This window comes from Nelumbo nucifera, chromosome 3 (genome assembly GCF_055504915.1).
Source record: "Nelumbo nucifera cultivar China Antique chromosome 3, China Antique-T2T, whole genome shotgun sequence".
Lineage (NCBI taxonomy): Eukaryota > Viridiplantae > Streptophyta > Magnoliopsida > Proteales > Nelumbonaceae > Nelumbo > Nelumbo nucifera.
The window spans coordinates 52,262,499-52,279,435 of NC_142651.1; the positions used below are offsets into that span (position 1 = coordinate 52,262,499).

Consider the following 16,937-nt stretch of genomic DNA (forward strand, 5'->3'; position numbering starts at 1 on the left):
TTTTATAAAAATACTTTTACAAAAACACTTTTATGAAAGTTCTTTTATAAAAGCATTTTATAAAAATACTTTTATAAAAATGCTTTCATAAAAATACTTTTATAAAAATGCTTTTATAAAAGTACTTTTTTAAAACTACTTTCAAAGGGTATATATTGAAAATTTGAAAAAAAAATGAAAGACAATAGTCACAAATGCTTAATTTAAGTACTTATTAAAGAAAAGACAACCAAACACCCAATATAAAATAAGTGCTTATTTTAAAAAATAAACACTTAAAAAGTTGATTGCCAAATGCAAATAAGAATTTATTCGAATAAATACTTGTTTTTAAGCACTTGAGCACTTCCAAAGATGGCCTCAATCCAGCTCCGGAAGCTTCTTTTTACAAGCATGTGACTTTACATGACGCAGACTGATTACCAACTTTGCTAGTAACGTATGGGGCGATATGCCAGTATTTGGGTAAAACTGTAAAAGGGCTGATTACATTCATAAAGGGGATACCAGAGTAGGAAAGGAAAGATAACCACCAACATTTGTGTCAAACGCGTGGCAACAGATGGGAGCAGGATCAGTCAATTCAGTTTAGCCTAGAACATTTCAAAGTAACATTTTGGCAACATCACTGCCAGTCTTCTTGGAGTTCTGGACGCGGAGAGTAAAGTACAGACCATATAATTTAATGATTAGATTAAAAGAAAAAAAAGGGGGAGTACCTAGTTGTAGCTTGATGATTTTACACTACTGTTTCAATATCCTATTGACAGAGTAGCTTCTTAACATACAATTCACAGAAGATATTTACAGAAACAATTGATTACGAGGACTCAAGCATTTGACTTACTTCAATGCAACAATTTTTACAACCTACCGCAGCCTTCACCAATGGTTTCATGACTCCCGGTACTTGGTCAGGTCAAATGTCAATGTTCTTGAGCAGCTGTAAACATTAAAGCATCAGTAAGTCACCTTTAGCACAGCTAAACCTTGTAAACTTACTGCACTGCAACCATTAAGTTGCAAATCCCATTGCAGTTGCAAGCTATCACGAAAAATAAGGAAAAAGAAATGGATCACCTTCTCTCTGAATCCCTGTAGACTCCAACCAATGCTTCAGCCTTGTCATAAAAGCTATCCTTCAGTGAGATAACAATACTCTGAAAACCACTGCCACCATCAGAATCTTGATTACTCCTAGCTCCATCACAAGATTTTGACCTAATGAATCCAGCAACCTTGGCAACATTCAAATTATCTAATGCAGCATCAACTTCATCCAATATGAAGAATGGAGAAGGCCGGTAACTGAAAAGTTGACAAAGATTATCTGTAAGCTCCTGGAAATATGGCAATTTTTCGTGACGGAATGTGGTTCCACTGTGACAGTGGTACATATACACTAGCTAACAGAGAAGGCAGTTGGCTTAGATTTTCCTATTAGTCCGTGTAGGACTTGGAGAGCCAATAAGGGGAGATAGAAGTTGTGTAAGTTACAAGCCAGAGTATCCTGTTATACCGTAGATCATTTTGTGTTTTTATTCTCTGAGAAGTGTACCTATGAATAGAGAAGAGCAACGCAAGTGCTGCAACAGTCTTCTCCCCACCAGATAGTTGTTCCATGTCACGGAATCGCTTTGTTGGGGGCATTGCAGTGTACTTGATGCCATGTAAGTAAGGGTCATCCTCATTTTCTAGGTTCAGATATGCTGTTCCACCCAGCGGGAGTGTGTTGCTTTTCGTGAGTTGCTTGTAAATCTTGTCAATATTACTGGAGATATGGTTGAAAGCATCCATGAACAACTCATACCTGCATCAACCAAAACATATTCCTTAATTTCAATAATAAATCAATAGCAATACTAAAATTTTTGTAGACATTTCAGGCAAAAAGAATTAAAGACAAACTGATCCCAGCAGACTCCTAGGCATAAACCTCATCTGCCCTCCTGTATTAAAATATATGTTCCCGAAATAATTTCAGTTCATATAAACTAGAGGAAACTAACTACATAGACAAAGCTATCTATATTGATCTGTTAACGACAATTAACAAAAGGAAATTTCTATAAAAGAATAGTGAGGCCAGCAATGCTGTATGGAGAGAATGCTGGGCATTCAAGAAAGTAGTGAGGAAGTCATTCAAAGGAACCTAGAAGTAGCTCTAATAGGTGATAAAATGAGAGAAAGTAGACTAAAATTGCATGCATAGAAGACCATCTACAGCACCCTCAAGAAGCGATCTGTTGCAGGTTGAAAAGGCTAGAAGCGCTAAGGCAGACAAAAGGAGAACATCTGGGATTGGCTACTTCAGACAACATCTGGAGTTCTACAGTAGAGCACTTCATCAGATGGATGGTGTGGCTTCTACTCCTACCTCTTTTGCATCTACATTATGTAACATTGCCTCTGCTTTCCATGTGCCCACCCATGCTACTAAATCCCCTTGGATTATTGACTTAAGGGCTTCTAATCATATGACTGGTGAGTCTAATCTTTTCCATTCAATAGTCTTTTTGCTAATGTTAGGGATAAAGTAAGACTAGTATATGGGACTTTTTCAACCATTGCTGGTCAAGTATCTCTTCCCCATGGCCTAGCCCTTACTAATGTCCTTCATGTTGTCTATCAGTAGTATCATAAAATCTTTGAAAATGTGTTCCAAGATTTGACCTCCAAGAAGATTGGTCAATCTTTGAATAAAGCTAATGTTGTAGCATCTAAGTCCAGTAGTTCCATGAGTCAATCCAATAAAAGTCAAGTTTATTTGTAGCACAACCGTATTGGTCACTTGTCTTTTGAGTGCTTGAAAATATTATTTCCAAAGTTGTTTAAATCTATTTCTATTCCTTCTTTACAATGCCAGACATGCCAACTAAGCAAACATAGTAGAACTATTTCATTCAAATAATAAAAGAGCAAATTTTTTCCTTTTTATATTGTTTAGTCTAATATTTGGGGGTCCACATCTATGACTTCTAAGGGTGGTTATAAGTACCTTATCAGTTTTATTGATGACTTCTCCAAATATACTTGGATATATCCTATCCATTGTAGAGAAGAAGTTCCAAAACTTGTTAAAGATTTTCTACGTATGATTTTCACACAATTTCATGTTGAGATCCAAAATTTTTCAATCTAATATTTCCACAGTGATTTTAATGATTTTTTATTTTGTTTTATGTGGTTCTCTCCACTAGAGTTCTTGTGCTAGAACACCACAACAAAATGGTGTTGCAAAGAGAAAGAACTGACATCTACTTGAGATAGACCAAGGGTTGATGTTACACATGACTGTTCCAAAGTGGCTTTGGATTGATGTTGTTCTTGTATGCCCTCCCAAATATTGCAAGATAGGGCCCCCATCAGATGTTCCCTCAGTACCCGTTTTCTGCACCCCTTTATGCCTTTGGTTATCATTGATTTGTCCATTATCTCCCCCTTGTGAAAAACTGGATCCAAAAGCTTTTCTTTGTGTCTTCCTTGGCTATCCTTCGTCTTAGAAGAGGTATAAATGCTTTGACCCGGTGTCCAAAAGTATTTAGTCTCTAAGGATGGATCTGTCATTCTTTGAGAGCCAGTCTTTGTTCCCTGGCTCTCCTCAAGGACAGACAAGTGCTAGTCTAGAGAATAGGCAAGTTCAGCAGGTCCAACAAAGTTCAACAGATGTAGAGAACTGAGATTGTGCAACCGACATCATCAAGTTCACTAAAGATAATTCCTTTCCAATCAGGTATACTTGTTCCCTTTGATATTCCCGAACCCATTGTTGTTGATGTTCCAGTTGATGATCTTGACATTCCTATTGCCAAATGTAAGGGTGCCAATCTTGTACCACCAAGCATCCCATTGCTCACTAAATGCCTTACGATAGTGTTTCCCCTTCATTTTATACCTTGTAGAGGCTTTAATGTTTCCTGAATGGGAAAATGCAATGAGAGAAGAAATAAGAGCTCTTCACAAAAACAATACTTGGAAACTTGTTGATCTTCCTAAAGGTAAGGAGCCAAGAGGGTGTACATGGGTATTCTTAGTGGAGCATCAAACAACTAGGACAGTGGAGAGGTATAAGGCCAAGCTAGTTGCCAAGGGATATACATAGGTGTATGGAGTATATTATGTTGAAACCTTTACTCCAATGGCTAAGATAAATTCTATTAGAGTTCTAATATCATTGGTTGCTAATCTAGATTGGAATCTCCATCAATTAGACATCAAGAATGCCTTCTTGAATGGAGATTTGGAAGATTAAGTATATATAATCCAACCTCTTCAATTTCAGGTCAAGGGAAGTCAGCACAGGGTATGTCGATTAAGGAAATCTCTATATGGGTTAAAGCAATCACCTAGAGCTTGGTTCAGTATATTCTTACATGGCAATTCAGCAGATAGGGTCAAACAATGCTAGTCTGACCATACTTTGTCAAGAGGGATCAAAGTAAAACTGTTGTTCTAATAGTTTATGTAGATGATGTTATTATCATTGCAAATTGAGATTTCTAAAATACAAAAATTGAAGGACTTCCTAGCCACAGTTTGAGGGGAAGGATCTAGATCCACTTCATTACTTCCTTGGGATTGAGGTTGCCCATTCAAATAAGGGTATTTTTATTTCTCAAAGGAAACATATTCTCAATTTTCTCCAAGATACTAGTATGCTGGGGGCAAAGCCAACAAACATGTCTATTGAGGTGAACCATAGACTACGTAATGACAATGTTGAGATTTTACTAGACACTAAGCAATTTCAAGGACTAGTAGGGAGACTTTTTGTACCTGCCAATGACTGAACAAGACAAACTATGTAGTAGGGGCACCCAGTCAAGATATGCATGAGCCCAACACTTCCAACCATGAGGCTACAGAAAGAGTACTCAAGTACTTGAATAACACCCAAGGAAGGATTTACTGGTAACGAAACATGGTATATGAGAGTAGAGGTGTACAATGATGTAGACTAGGCTGGGTCTATTGATGACAAGAAGTCCACCAGTAGAAATTGGACCTTTGTAGGAAGTAATTTGGTAACATGGAGAAGCAAAAAGCAAAATGTTGATGCTAGATCTTGTGCTGAAGTAGAGTACAGGGCCATGGCACATGGGGTTGCAAAAATTCTATGGATTAAGAACTTATTAGGAGATCTAGGATTTGTTGTGGGCAGCCCTATGTCACTTTATTCTGAAAATGAAGCAGCAACCAACATAGTTGAAAACCATGTTCTTCATGACCAAGCAAAACACATTGAAATTGACAAGCAGTTCATCAGGGAACAGCTTCTTAATATAAAAGATTTTTATTAAAAATAAAGAAAAAAATGAAATCCCCCCTTCCTCTTCATCCTCCTCCCCTTCCTCCTCCTAACCCCCCTCCTCTTAGGGATGTGTTTGGGAGGCTTACACCTCTTGCGTTCTGAACTACGCCTCGCGCCTCTAGGTAGTGGAACGCCTCACATCACGCCTCCACGTTTTAAAACATTGCGCCTAACATAGTTTTTCCTGGCGTTTGAGTGAGGCGTACTTTGAAAAGTGCCTAGTCACCTAGACGGGCTCCTTGACAACTATGTTTACAACATCAAAGGAAAATCTAGGAATGGCCCCCAAGTCATTTAGGCCAATAACAGACTTTGGCAAGTTAACAATGTTTGATAAAGTGACTCAAAACCGAACATAATTTAGAGGTGAACTTTTAACTATGACAGGTAGGTAAAACGGCTAATGTTTAACAAGAACAATAAATTGTCAACTATAGTCTAGGGGTGCAAATGGATCGAATCATGATCCAATCCAATTCGAAGTTCGAACCTATTTTGTCGGATTCGGATATCCCCATTTCGGATCTTTATATTGGATCGGATCAGATAATAGGATCCGATCAGAAATCGGGTCGAATTTGGATCACCCCTATCCGATCCAAGAGGATATGATCCGATATATATAGGGGGTGTGTTTAGAGATGCAGGAGGAAAAATCCTGGCTATGTATTCTTAGTCCAATAGGTTTGGGGGACTCGCTTAGAGCTGAAGTGTTGGCTCTCCTCCAAGGGGCTCAGATTGGCCAAGCAATTAGGCTTTCAAAAGCTAGAAGTAGAGGGAGATTCAAAATTAGTACTAGGTTGGCTGCAATCGAATAGTTTGGGAACATGGTACCTTAGACAACCTGTAAGGAATTATTGAGCCTCACAAGGGAGCTGAGTGCACAAGTTTATTGGACTAGGAAGCCAGAAAATGCTTTAGTTGACAACCTAGCAAAGCAAGGGATGAATCGGGAGGTTTTGTTTTGGGCAGTGTTGTAAGTTGTTTTTTGTTCAGGGGTCACCTTTCACTTTAGTAGGTGACAATTGTACTTCTGGTTTTTAACTAATGAAAGTTATTGCTTCCTATCAAAAATATATGTGTTATTTTTTTTTGTAAAAGGTAATGAAATTTTATTCAACACAGAGAAACAAAGACAAACTGCAATTCAGACCCAAGAAGGCAGTCTGAAGAGCAGTCGGGATTACAATCTCCACCAGGAGCAAGACAAAATAACATGCATGTAAATATATATATATATATGTTATTTATTTATTTAGATAAATATATAACACATATATATGTTATTTATTTATTTTTTATAAAAAACATGCATATATATGATGAAAATAGTTGAAAAGATACTTGTATTTTTTATTTTTTCTTTATTTAAATTGTTATATTTTATTTTTCTTTTAATAACTTATTAATTTTTTTAAAATTAAATCAGATCCGAATATCCAACTTCCTCATTGGAATCGAATTCAAATCTTCGGATCGGATCCGATTGGGTCTTTGGATCGGATCAAATCTGTTGTTCATAGTTTCGGATTGGATTCGGATATACCCTGATTCAAATCCAATCCGATATCAGAAAAGTATTAAAAAAGTTTGAAACAATTACCAGTTAAGAATCTACAAAGTATAAGTATAAGCTAAGTCCATGGATGGAATCTAAAAATGTGGTGAATATGGGAATACCTAGGAGGTTGAATAAACACCCCTGGTAAGAGTCTGGAATTATGAAAGGAAAACAGTAATAAAGAAAAAAAGGTCCAAATTATTGAAAGTATGACCTAGCTGACAAAGTTACTGCAAACTTCTTGTTATTTAAGAGGTGGTTATAAATGGCAGCAAAGACAAGACCATCAATCAGCTCCTGAAACTCATTACCTGCACTGATCATGTCTCAGAAATTGCAATGGTGACTCATTAGCCATATACTGTGGACCTATTGATGCGGGGGAATTAACAAGGGCTGAACTATTGGCATTGTTACATGGATTGAGGTTGGAAAGATCTCTGTATTATAGTAATCTGTTGGTAGAAGGTGATTCAAAGGTAGTTGTAGGGTGGCACCAAAAGATCAACTTGGGGCATTGGCACTAGGCAGTACAGAAGCATCATAAGAGAACATCCTTAGGTTCAATAATCAACAAATAGGCTAACTGATGAGCTAATTAACAAGGAGTACAAAATGAACATTTGTACTGGGGAATTATCTTCCCCTAGGAACTGTTTGATGAAGTTAAAAGAATATATGATGTAATCAGTGGTAGGCAGCAGGAGATGTCCTATATTTCTAAGAGGTTCTAGGCACATACCTCTTGTACAGATTTCTCTTCTATAATAAATAAAGCTATTAATGGTAAGTGATGAATACAGAACCAGTTCAAACTCAGAATTATACCTCTTTTGCTTTACTGCATTGTACTTATCAGTTATCTCTTTTTCCTCCTTCCTGGCTGCTTCAAACTCTTCAATTACGGCCCTCTCTTTCTTCTGTAGGGACTCATACTGCTCCACTGCCTTTGTATTGGGAGCTGTTCTTTCAATTTCTGATATCAAAGTATCTATCTTTTGCTTGAATTCCACCTCAAGTTTTTCCCTCTCAGAGGGTCTCATGTCCTGCAAATAGGATCTGCTAAGCTGATTGTAATCAAAAACCAGATCCTGTGATGGTTCTCCTGTTTCCATTGGATCAGAGCAAGTAGGAAGTTTTATCTGCTCCAATTCACATTTCTCCAGTATCTCTTGCTGCCGTGATCTTAGCTGTTCAATTTGTGCCTCCTGTAATGCAAAACATACTCTTAAGCCCATGAATATTCAAAGATTAATGTTTGTTTACAATAATATTGAAGTAGAACATCAGCCTTCTGATCTTACCTTGGAATTTATTTGACGGCTCAGTTTTCCTACACTTGCTGCAACACTAGAAGATTGCTTCTTCAATTCTTGGATGGTCTTCTCACAGTCATCTGAGTTAGACTTCCACTCTGTATGGCAAGAAAGAAATAGCTTCACCATTATGGTTTCAAACAAAACAACATCTCATTAAAATAAAATGACAGAGTCTATAAATGAAAACATAAAACAGGTACTACCAATATAATCCTACTTCCCTGGGAACAAACAAACCATCCCTACACTGTGATATTGAAAGAAAATGAACTGGAACTGTACCCAGAACTTTTTTCTTCAACTCATCTATCTCAGTTGTAGCTTTCTCCGTCACTAGTCTGGCTTCTGCATCTTTCTTCTGTACATGTTTCAACTCTTTGTCTAAAGCATCAAGAGAAGATTCCAGTTTCATGATCGGTGACTCCATGTCCCGTTTTTGTTCATACTCTAACCTGACAAAAGCATGGCTTTTTTCTCTGTAACTGAAACTTTATTTATTGATACAAAGAATAAGATTGTTACATAGAAATGCCTAGGCACCACAATATCTGGCCTACTCCTTGCTTTACTAAGCCATCTGCCAAATTGTTGGCAGATCTAAGAACCCAATGGAAGCTTGTTTTCAATTCTTTTGCCAAGTATCTGTCAGAAGTTTGTGTTTAGCTCTTCTGACAAAAGCATGGTTTCCCAACAAAATAATTAAAGAAGCTTAAAGATACAGAGAAAACAAACCATTCGGACAAGACAATTGGGTGCAAATAAGATGAAAAATAAAGAACCTAGTCTATGTGTTCAAGCATATAACATTAGAAGCCCAGTAAGTTTCCTTTCTTTAATTGCTTAAAAATACACTAACGTATGCTGAAGTAAGTTGTTTAGAAAAGCATTAAAAGAGCAAAATCTAAAGTTGCAATACTATACTAGCAATACAATCACCATTTAGTGCAACATTACACCCACAAATACAACATAAACCAAAGCCACACAATTGGTAAATAAAATATTTTATATATATACATATATACATATATATATAAACTACCATGCAAGATGAGCTAATGAGCCATATAGATATCTTCTATACATTCAGACATTTTCAACTTTGAGTTTTACTAATATCATGTACCCCTTTTCCAAAGGTTCATTATTTCCCAATCCTTCATTTAGAAAAGAATTGTCCTTATTCAACAAAAAATGGAAGTTAAACAATTTAGTGTTTCCAAACCAGAAATATCACAATGGCCCAAAGAAAGTCAAACTTGCTCTTTACAAGGCACCAGATAGCAAATCAAATTAAATATACACTGAGTAAAGCAATGAGAATTTATCAAGCATCTGTAATAGGAAAGTTGCAAATATCAAGTTTCCTCAACAACTTCCACCCAGAAGCAGAAACAAAATGCTTTCACAGACAAAGGATCCCATTGCAAAGATGTTACAAACACTTTCACAATAGTTATGCTTTCCAAAACAGAAAAGGCAACTCCAAAAGTGGAAGTTATTTTGATGGAAGTAGAAAGAGAAGTGCAAGGAGAGCAGGCACTGGTGCAGTTATACAAGGGATGCAGCAGGACAGACTGGCACTATACTCAGGCCCAATAGGACAGGGAGAGATATTGAAAGCAGAAATGATAGTATTCCTGTATGGATTAAGGCTGACAGGATCACTCAATCTTAGCAATCTCTCAGTAGGTGATTCTAGCATTACAGTGAACTGTCTGTTGAATGAAATTCAAGAACAATGGAGGTCAAGAAATTTACTAAGAGAGATCAAGAACCTGATAAGGGAGTTGAGGGTTCAGATCTGATGGATCCAAAGGGAAGGAAACAGCTTGCCGGACAGGTTAGAAAAGTATGGGGTAAACAGAACAGACATGTACTGGGGGTGGTCAATGAAGGTCCAAGGGATTAAATTGCATAGAAATTTCTGTACTTGGGACGGTAGCTGGGGCTACCAAGGGTGGAGTGGTGTGCATGTATTTGGCACCTATTTTACAGCTTATACATTCTTCTTATCATTAATAAAGTTAGTGTTACTGATCAAAAAAGCAAAAATTATTAAACATCCATGCCATGTGAGAGAATTCCAAATATCATCACAAATGATCATTTTTGTGCCTGACCCTAAAAAACATGATCAAGTAAACTGCAAAAGGTAAAAGAACTGATTAAGAAAAACCAAAACTTACTGGTATTTCAATTTTGACATCTGGTTACTGAGGCTAAGCCTTTGTTCGGCCATCTGTTGTGCAGCCTTGAGCTGATTTTCTTCATATTCACGAATGTTTTTTACTCCAACAGACTCACTGAATTTCTTGTATATGCGGTCCACAATCTCATTAATCCTCTTCTCAAGCTTCCCAATTTCTGTCTTCCTTTTAGCAATTAGGCTTTTTAACTGCCAACAGAACAAACCCATGATGTCAACTAGTATCCACCTAATATGTATATGAATTCTGTAACATAAAGTATAAACACCAGTAATTCAGTCCCACTTTGTGAAGCTCAGGCTCGATATGATTAATTTCTTCTTTGATATTTAGCTTTTCCTGCTTCAATTTCAAAAGCTTCTCCTGAATATTGTCCTGCAATAAAGATTTTATAAGTAAAAAAAGCAGTTCATAAACTGCATTAATTGCAGAATCCAGAATGTATACAAAAAATTGTAAAGGATATCAATACCCACAGTGCTATATAGCATTTTAGCTTTTACAAACGAGGATTCAGAAAAACGCCAACATAACAATAACAATAGTAGTAGTAGTAGTAGTAGTAGCAGCAGTAACACTAACAAAGCCACAAGTGTAGTAGTAGCAGTGGATTCATTTGACTTTCAACTCTCAAGTACAAAGTTCCACCTTTAAAAAATAACCTACTGAAGTGGTTTCTTCTGAAGGGTAACAATCTGAATTATATTCATAATTTCATACTAAATAGGGGGAATGCATACTGGATGATCTTAAGCTTGAAAATGCACCCAATAAAACATCCTTGATTTATGGACTTGGCACCTATTCTTAGCTCAATTGCATCTTTTCCCTGTTGAAGCACTTTAAATTCAGGTTTCTACAACAAATTGGTATTTGGTAATCTAGTAAGATATACATCCCTTCCAAACTAAAGTCCTGAAAAAGGAGATACTCTAAGTTGTAGAATTTAAATGCTCAACAAGTTAAAAGCACTATAATAAGAAAGTGATCACAATGGAATTACAATTGAAATTAATAAGTTCACCATGAATGCAAGTTAGCTATCTCCAATTATCTAAAAGCATGCAAATTAAAAAAGAATTGCAGGTCTATAAAAGAATTTAATTTACCCTCTCAATCTTTGAATAATGAATTTTCTTTTCAAGTCCACTGATTTTTCCAGATGCTTCAGACTCTTTCATCTGCATCTCCCTTATTGATCCAAGCTCTTCCATTTCCGACTCATATCGTTCTTTGTTTTTCTTAAGACCTGTGAAAAGGAAAAAAGTTAACACTTATTTGATTACAATAAAGGGCTAAAAAAGAGCCACAACACAAACCTTCAATTTTCTTATCATCCCACTGTTTTGACCTTGCTTCCATTCCGCCACTAGTACCACCAGTCATAGTGCCAGACTTTGAAAGGAGAATGCCATCAACAGTTACAACTGAATACAATCAAAACAGTCGCTTTGACTGATTTGTAAAAAAAGATATAAACATAAAATCCCCATGCATATTAGATAAGCATTTACCTTTGTACCTCTCCCCGCTCCAGCTAAGAACCTTAGCTTCATCTAGATCATCACATACTAGTGTATTTCCAACAGCATACAGAATAGCCTTCTCCAAAGCTGGGTCGAAGGTGTTGTCATTAAGGTTTACAAAGGTATTACATATTCTTTACTTTCTGCAACTTTAATCAAATTGCACATCAATTCTTTTATATAATATTTTTAACACAATTCTTTCTGCTAATCCATTTTAGATGAGATGGTAGCATCTTCATATGAATAATCAATCAATTTTATTAATGTATAAAATGTTTGCATAAGAGATATGCAAAACAGGCCCAGAGCAAAAAAATGAATTTTACCTTCCACTACATTCAACACATTAAACCAACTATAAACAAAACCTATACATTTTAATCCCTTTAACTCATTTAGAGGAAGTATCCAACCAATCCATCAAGAGTTGAAGGGGCTAGAAGGGCTAGGGTAGACCAAAAGGGACCTGAGTCGAAGTAGTTAGAAATGATGTAGGCCCCGTTTGGTTATTCTGATTCCAACTGTTTGGTTGAATCAGAATCCCACTCCCATTCCTACTGGAATGGCATTCCCCCATTTGAGGGAATGGCCATTCCCTGCCCCTCCCTTGGGAATGAAATCTCATTCCTGCTTATTCCAATTCTCATTCCCATTCCTGTCTGAACCAAATAGACTATGGGAGACCATTCTGATTCCAATTCCAAAAGATTTTGGTTCTGATTCCAACTGCGAACCAAATGGACCCTTAAGTGCCCATAATTTAACAACGGATATGGTATTAAACAGAACAGAATGGTGAAACAGGACTCATGTGCAGACCCCATATGATGATGATGATGATCCAATACATCAAGAGACCACTGACATACAAAGACACCACCATGGCCCTTCCAAATTCTCAAACAGTCTCCAATTGTTTCCTTTCCAAACAAACAAAAGGCCATTGTAAACATACAAACTAGCCTAAACACCTAAAAGGGCAGGGTCAATGCAATCCTATCCCTAGGGGTGGCCACAAGCCAAGCTTTTCACGAGCTATTCGAGCTCGGCTCATCAAAAGCTCGGTTCAGCTCGGTCTAAACTGAGTTCAAGCCCAATAATAGGCTCGTTTGCTAATCAAGCCAAGCTCGAGCCTAATAAAGCTCAGTTAGCGAGGCTTGCAAGCCTAATCGAGCTTTTACATATGTGTGTGTGTGTGGTGTGTGTGTACATACATATATATATGTATACATGTGTGTGTGTGCGTATTATACATATAAAAAATAATAAATATAAAAATATTATACATATAAAAAATAATATATATAAATATATATACATAAATTAAAAATAAAAATGTTAAACATAGTATTTTATTTTTTATATATAATAGTAATAACTAGTTTTTATAATTCTTAATTTTTTAAATGTTAAATAAAAAATAATATTTTATATGTATAAATTTTAATTTTTATAAAACATTTGGTTCACAGTCGAGCCGAGCTCGAGCATATCATGTTTTAAAAGCGCAAGGCGCAAAAAAAGGTGCAAGGGCCAATTTGTGCCCAAGGTGCAAGGTGAGGAGCGTGCCTTTTTGAAGCAAGGCGCAAAAATACAAAAAAAAATGAAAAAAAATAGTCAAAAAACGCAAAAAAATGCAAAAAAAAAATATTAAACATGATATTAATAAAAATAAAAACTTAAATTTTAAAATTAATGTTTTAAAAACCTATTATCTAAAACTAAAATGCATAAACATAACATGTATAGTGTATTCAAATGAAAATTTAAAAATAAAATCAAGCATATAAAACATTTTCACGCATGTAAAACCCACAATCTCTTTTTTTCCTCAATTGCATTACTTCAAGTAGCTAATGAAATGTAAAACATATTACATTCCTTATTTTACGAGAACCCCCTATTTGCTAATGTTGTTCATTCATTCATCTTAGTAAAATATCTTCTTAAAAGGTAATTAAAAATATACAATCATTATTTTTTTGTGAAAATTAAGAATTTAAGACACTAACATGGGCTAGTTTGGGCTTGCCTTGAGAGGCGTGGTCCGCCCCCGGACCCAACCTCTTGGTTCAAAAAAAGCAAAAAGAATGTAAAATTTTCAAAAGGCACACGTTTGGGCTAAGGTACAAGGCCCATCAGGAGGCACACACCTAGGTGCACCAGGCGTGTGCCTTTTGAAAGTGTTGTGCCTAGGACCTGGGCGAGGCACCTACCCTAAAATGTACCTCGCCTATGCACCTAGGCACACCATTTAAATCACTAAGCATACGAGCTTTTGACTCAAGTCAAACTCGAACTCAAGTCTCTCTCGAGCTTGAGCCTCGTACTTTATTGGTGAGCCGAGTTCGAATAGCTATATATTCGGCTCGGCTCAAATCCACCCCTACCTATCCCCCAAATGTCCGTGCCAGGCCGCACCCAATAAACCAAGAACCTACACCATATCCTATCACAAACAGGGCCCATACAACTAGTTGCAAGATGAAGGCACTAATTAGTTGCCTAGTTGTACCCAGTAATCTAACATTTAGAGGGAATAGGATGAGTTACACACAATCCTGAACACCTGGTTGCAGGACTTATCAAGAGTGAACACGCCAGTGTTTCTATGGATCTGTTTGGTTCACAGACAAGATCATAATTGAAAATTGGAATCAAAATCCCCAGGAATCAGAATTGGAATCACCTATTCTTGACGCCTGTTTGGTTCAGTTGGGAATCATAACCGGATTCGGATTCTGATTGTTGTTGCTTGGTTCATTTGGAGTTGGAATCGGAATCAACTAAAACTTTTCAATTTTGTATTAGTCTATTTATTATTTTATTATTACTTTATTAATATTTTTATGAATATATAATTTTTATTTTATTATTATTATTTAATAATTAATATCTTAGTCTTTATCATCAATTTACTAATATTTTATTAATATATTATTACTTTAATAATATTTGTTTATTATATTTATTAATAAATGTTCTATTAATATTTTCTCATTAGTTTATTAATATTCTATTATTTTTTCTTTATCATTTTAAAATTAATTTATTATTATTTAATAATTAGTATGTTAGTATTTGATTTTTACTTTCATTATATTATATTAAAATTTTATTTGTACTTAATTATAATTACTTTGTTAATATTTTATGAATGTATAATTAATATTTCATTTGCACTTTGTTTTTATTATTTTATTAGTATTTAATAATTAATACCTTAGTATTTATCATTAATTTATGAATATCTTATTAATATAAAATTATTTTAACATTAATTTATTATTATTTAATAAATATCTTTGCTTTTTATTATTAATTTATTTATATTTTACTAATATTTGATTATTATTTTAATTATTAATAGATTCTTATTTTATTATTATCTTATTATTACTTTCATAATATTTATTATTTTATGATTAATATTTTATTATTATGATCTTATTATTAATTTAATAATATTTTATTATTTTATTAATATTAGGTTTGGGGGTATCCTATTCCCTCAAAGGAGCCTAGAATGGCCCATTCCCCCATATGGGGAATCCAATTCCGCCAAGAATGGGAATTGGAATCCCATTCCAACCAAACAAACGGTTGGAATCAGAATGGGCCCAATTCCAGGCGCCTATTCCAACAAAACAAATGGACAATGTGTGCATAAAAGTGGGCCTCATGTGTAAGGAACATTAGCATGTTCACTCTTGATAGGACCCGTACCACAATTTGCTCAACTTTGTTTGTAGACCAACCGAACTCCATTTAGAGGTGCTGAATGATGACACCAAGTCTTGATGAAAGATGTTGTGTATCTTTACAATATCCATACATCACAAATAGGGCAGAAGAAATCATGTAAAACTGTTTCTATCATTCAGATAATTACTAGAGAGAACCTGGCAGCCAAGAATTCAAAAGCTCATGGTCCGATAAATCATGAATGTTCAACATTGGCATGATATATGCATGCAAACAGTTTGGTTCTTGTGCCTATACATATTCAACTATGCTTTACCAAATAAGATCAAAAGGAATTTTAACACCACTTTCCATCCAATGCATGAACAAAAATGTGTGATTATCTCTACGAAAGCATACTAATACTTCTTTTTTATTTTAATAAAATAGAGAACAATTAATTATCAAAAAGAATAAAAATGTAGGCATCAAACCCAGTATGCATATTGCAAAATTTTCACGGGCAGAACCAAATCACCAATCAATTAAAAAAGGATATTGGATCACATCATAGATCAGCTTCGCAGTTCCACCTAACACACGCAACCTCTCAATTATTGGCTTTACACGCACTGATTGCAGGGGTATAAACGTCTGAGGAGGAAGCCTTTGTTCCTTCAAATACTGAAGAAAATAAATAGGGTTAATATTTTTTATCACTTAAGCACATTGTATAATTGAGATTGTAATTAACATGAAATCCACAATTACGGAGCCAAGGCTACAAAACTGCATACTGTTATCAATTTAATACTAACTACGTTGACAAGAAAATGCTAAAATTGCCAGGGCAACACAGACAAAGAAAGGAAACTTTTCCCTCTTAGGCATTTTTTTATTTCATTATGGGATGTAAAACTTTTTTAGGCTTAAACATTTCAACTATTATTCCCAACCCTTTATAACAAAAGCTTTGTTTCTTCCCCTGCCCCCTAGTAATTTGTTTTGATGTAAATTGCAAGTAAAACAATGTTTTCATCATAAAATGGATAAGATTATCTCAGACATTTTCAGCCTGAAAATTTTCCATCCATTTTTTATTGAAATAAATGCAGCCATAATATATTTTTGGAAATAAATATAGAAACAAAAAATAGAAAACATACAGATTCTTTATATTCAATCTGTTTTAATAAGAAGTAGCTTCTATCGAGGCTTCAATTTTTTAGAAGATTACAGTATTAAGTAAAGGGATCTTTAATTGTGTCATCTGATCCTTATGGGGTGAGAGTCTTGTTCCCTTTCACCTTCTGCACTTTTCTG

At 35.3% G+C, this 16,937-nt stretch overlaps 1 protein-coding gene across 1 annotated transcript in view; it reads right to left on the reverse strand.

Annotated features, from left to right (window-relative positions):
- Positions 1 to 574: 574 nt before the first annotated feature.
- Positions 575 to 16,937, reverse strand: part of TTN8 (Structural maintenance of chromosomes (SMC) family protein) — a 32,762-nt gene continuing 16,399 nt past the window's right edge. Inside the window, exons 7-18 of the mRNA XM_010264023.3 lie at positions 16,174 to 16,298; positions 11,916 to 12,025; positions 11,721 to 11,828; positions 11,511 to 11,650; positions 10,687 to 10,776; positions 10,381 to 10,589; positions 8,474 to 8,643; positions 8,177 to 8,286; positions 7,701 to 8,080; positions 1,559 to 1,810; positions 1,081 to 1,308; positions 575 to 943 (exon numbers count right to left, since the gene is read on the reverse strand). Coding sequence (XP_010262325.1) covers positions 895 to 943; positions 1,081 to 1,308; positions 1,559 to 1,810; positions 7,701 to 8,080; positions 8,177 to 8,286; positions 8,474 to 8,643; positions 10,381 to 10,589; positions 10,687 to 10,776; positions 11,511 to 11,650; positions 11,721 to 11,828; positions 11,916 to 12,025; positions 16,174 to 16,298 — 1,971 coding nt within the window. The 3' untranslated portion in view covers positions 575 to 894. The remainder of the gene's footprint in view (positions 944 to 1,080; positions 1,309 to 1,558; positions 1,811 to 7,700; positions 8,081 to 8,176; positions 8,287 to 8,473; positions 8,644 to 10,380; positions 10,590 to 10,686; positions 10,777 to 11,510; positions 11,651 to 11,720; positions 11,829 to 11,915; positions 12,026 to 16,173; positions 16,299 to 16,937) is intronic.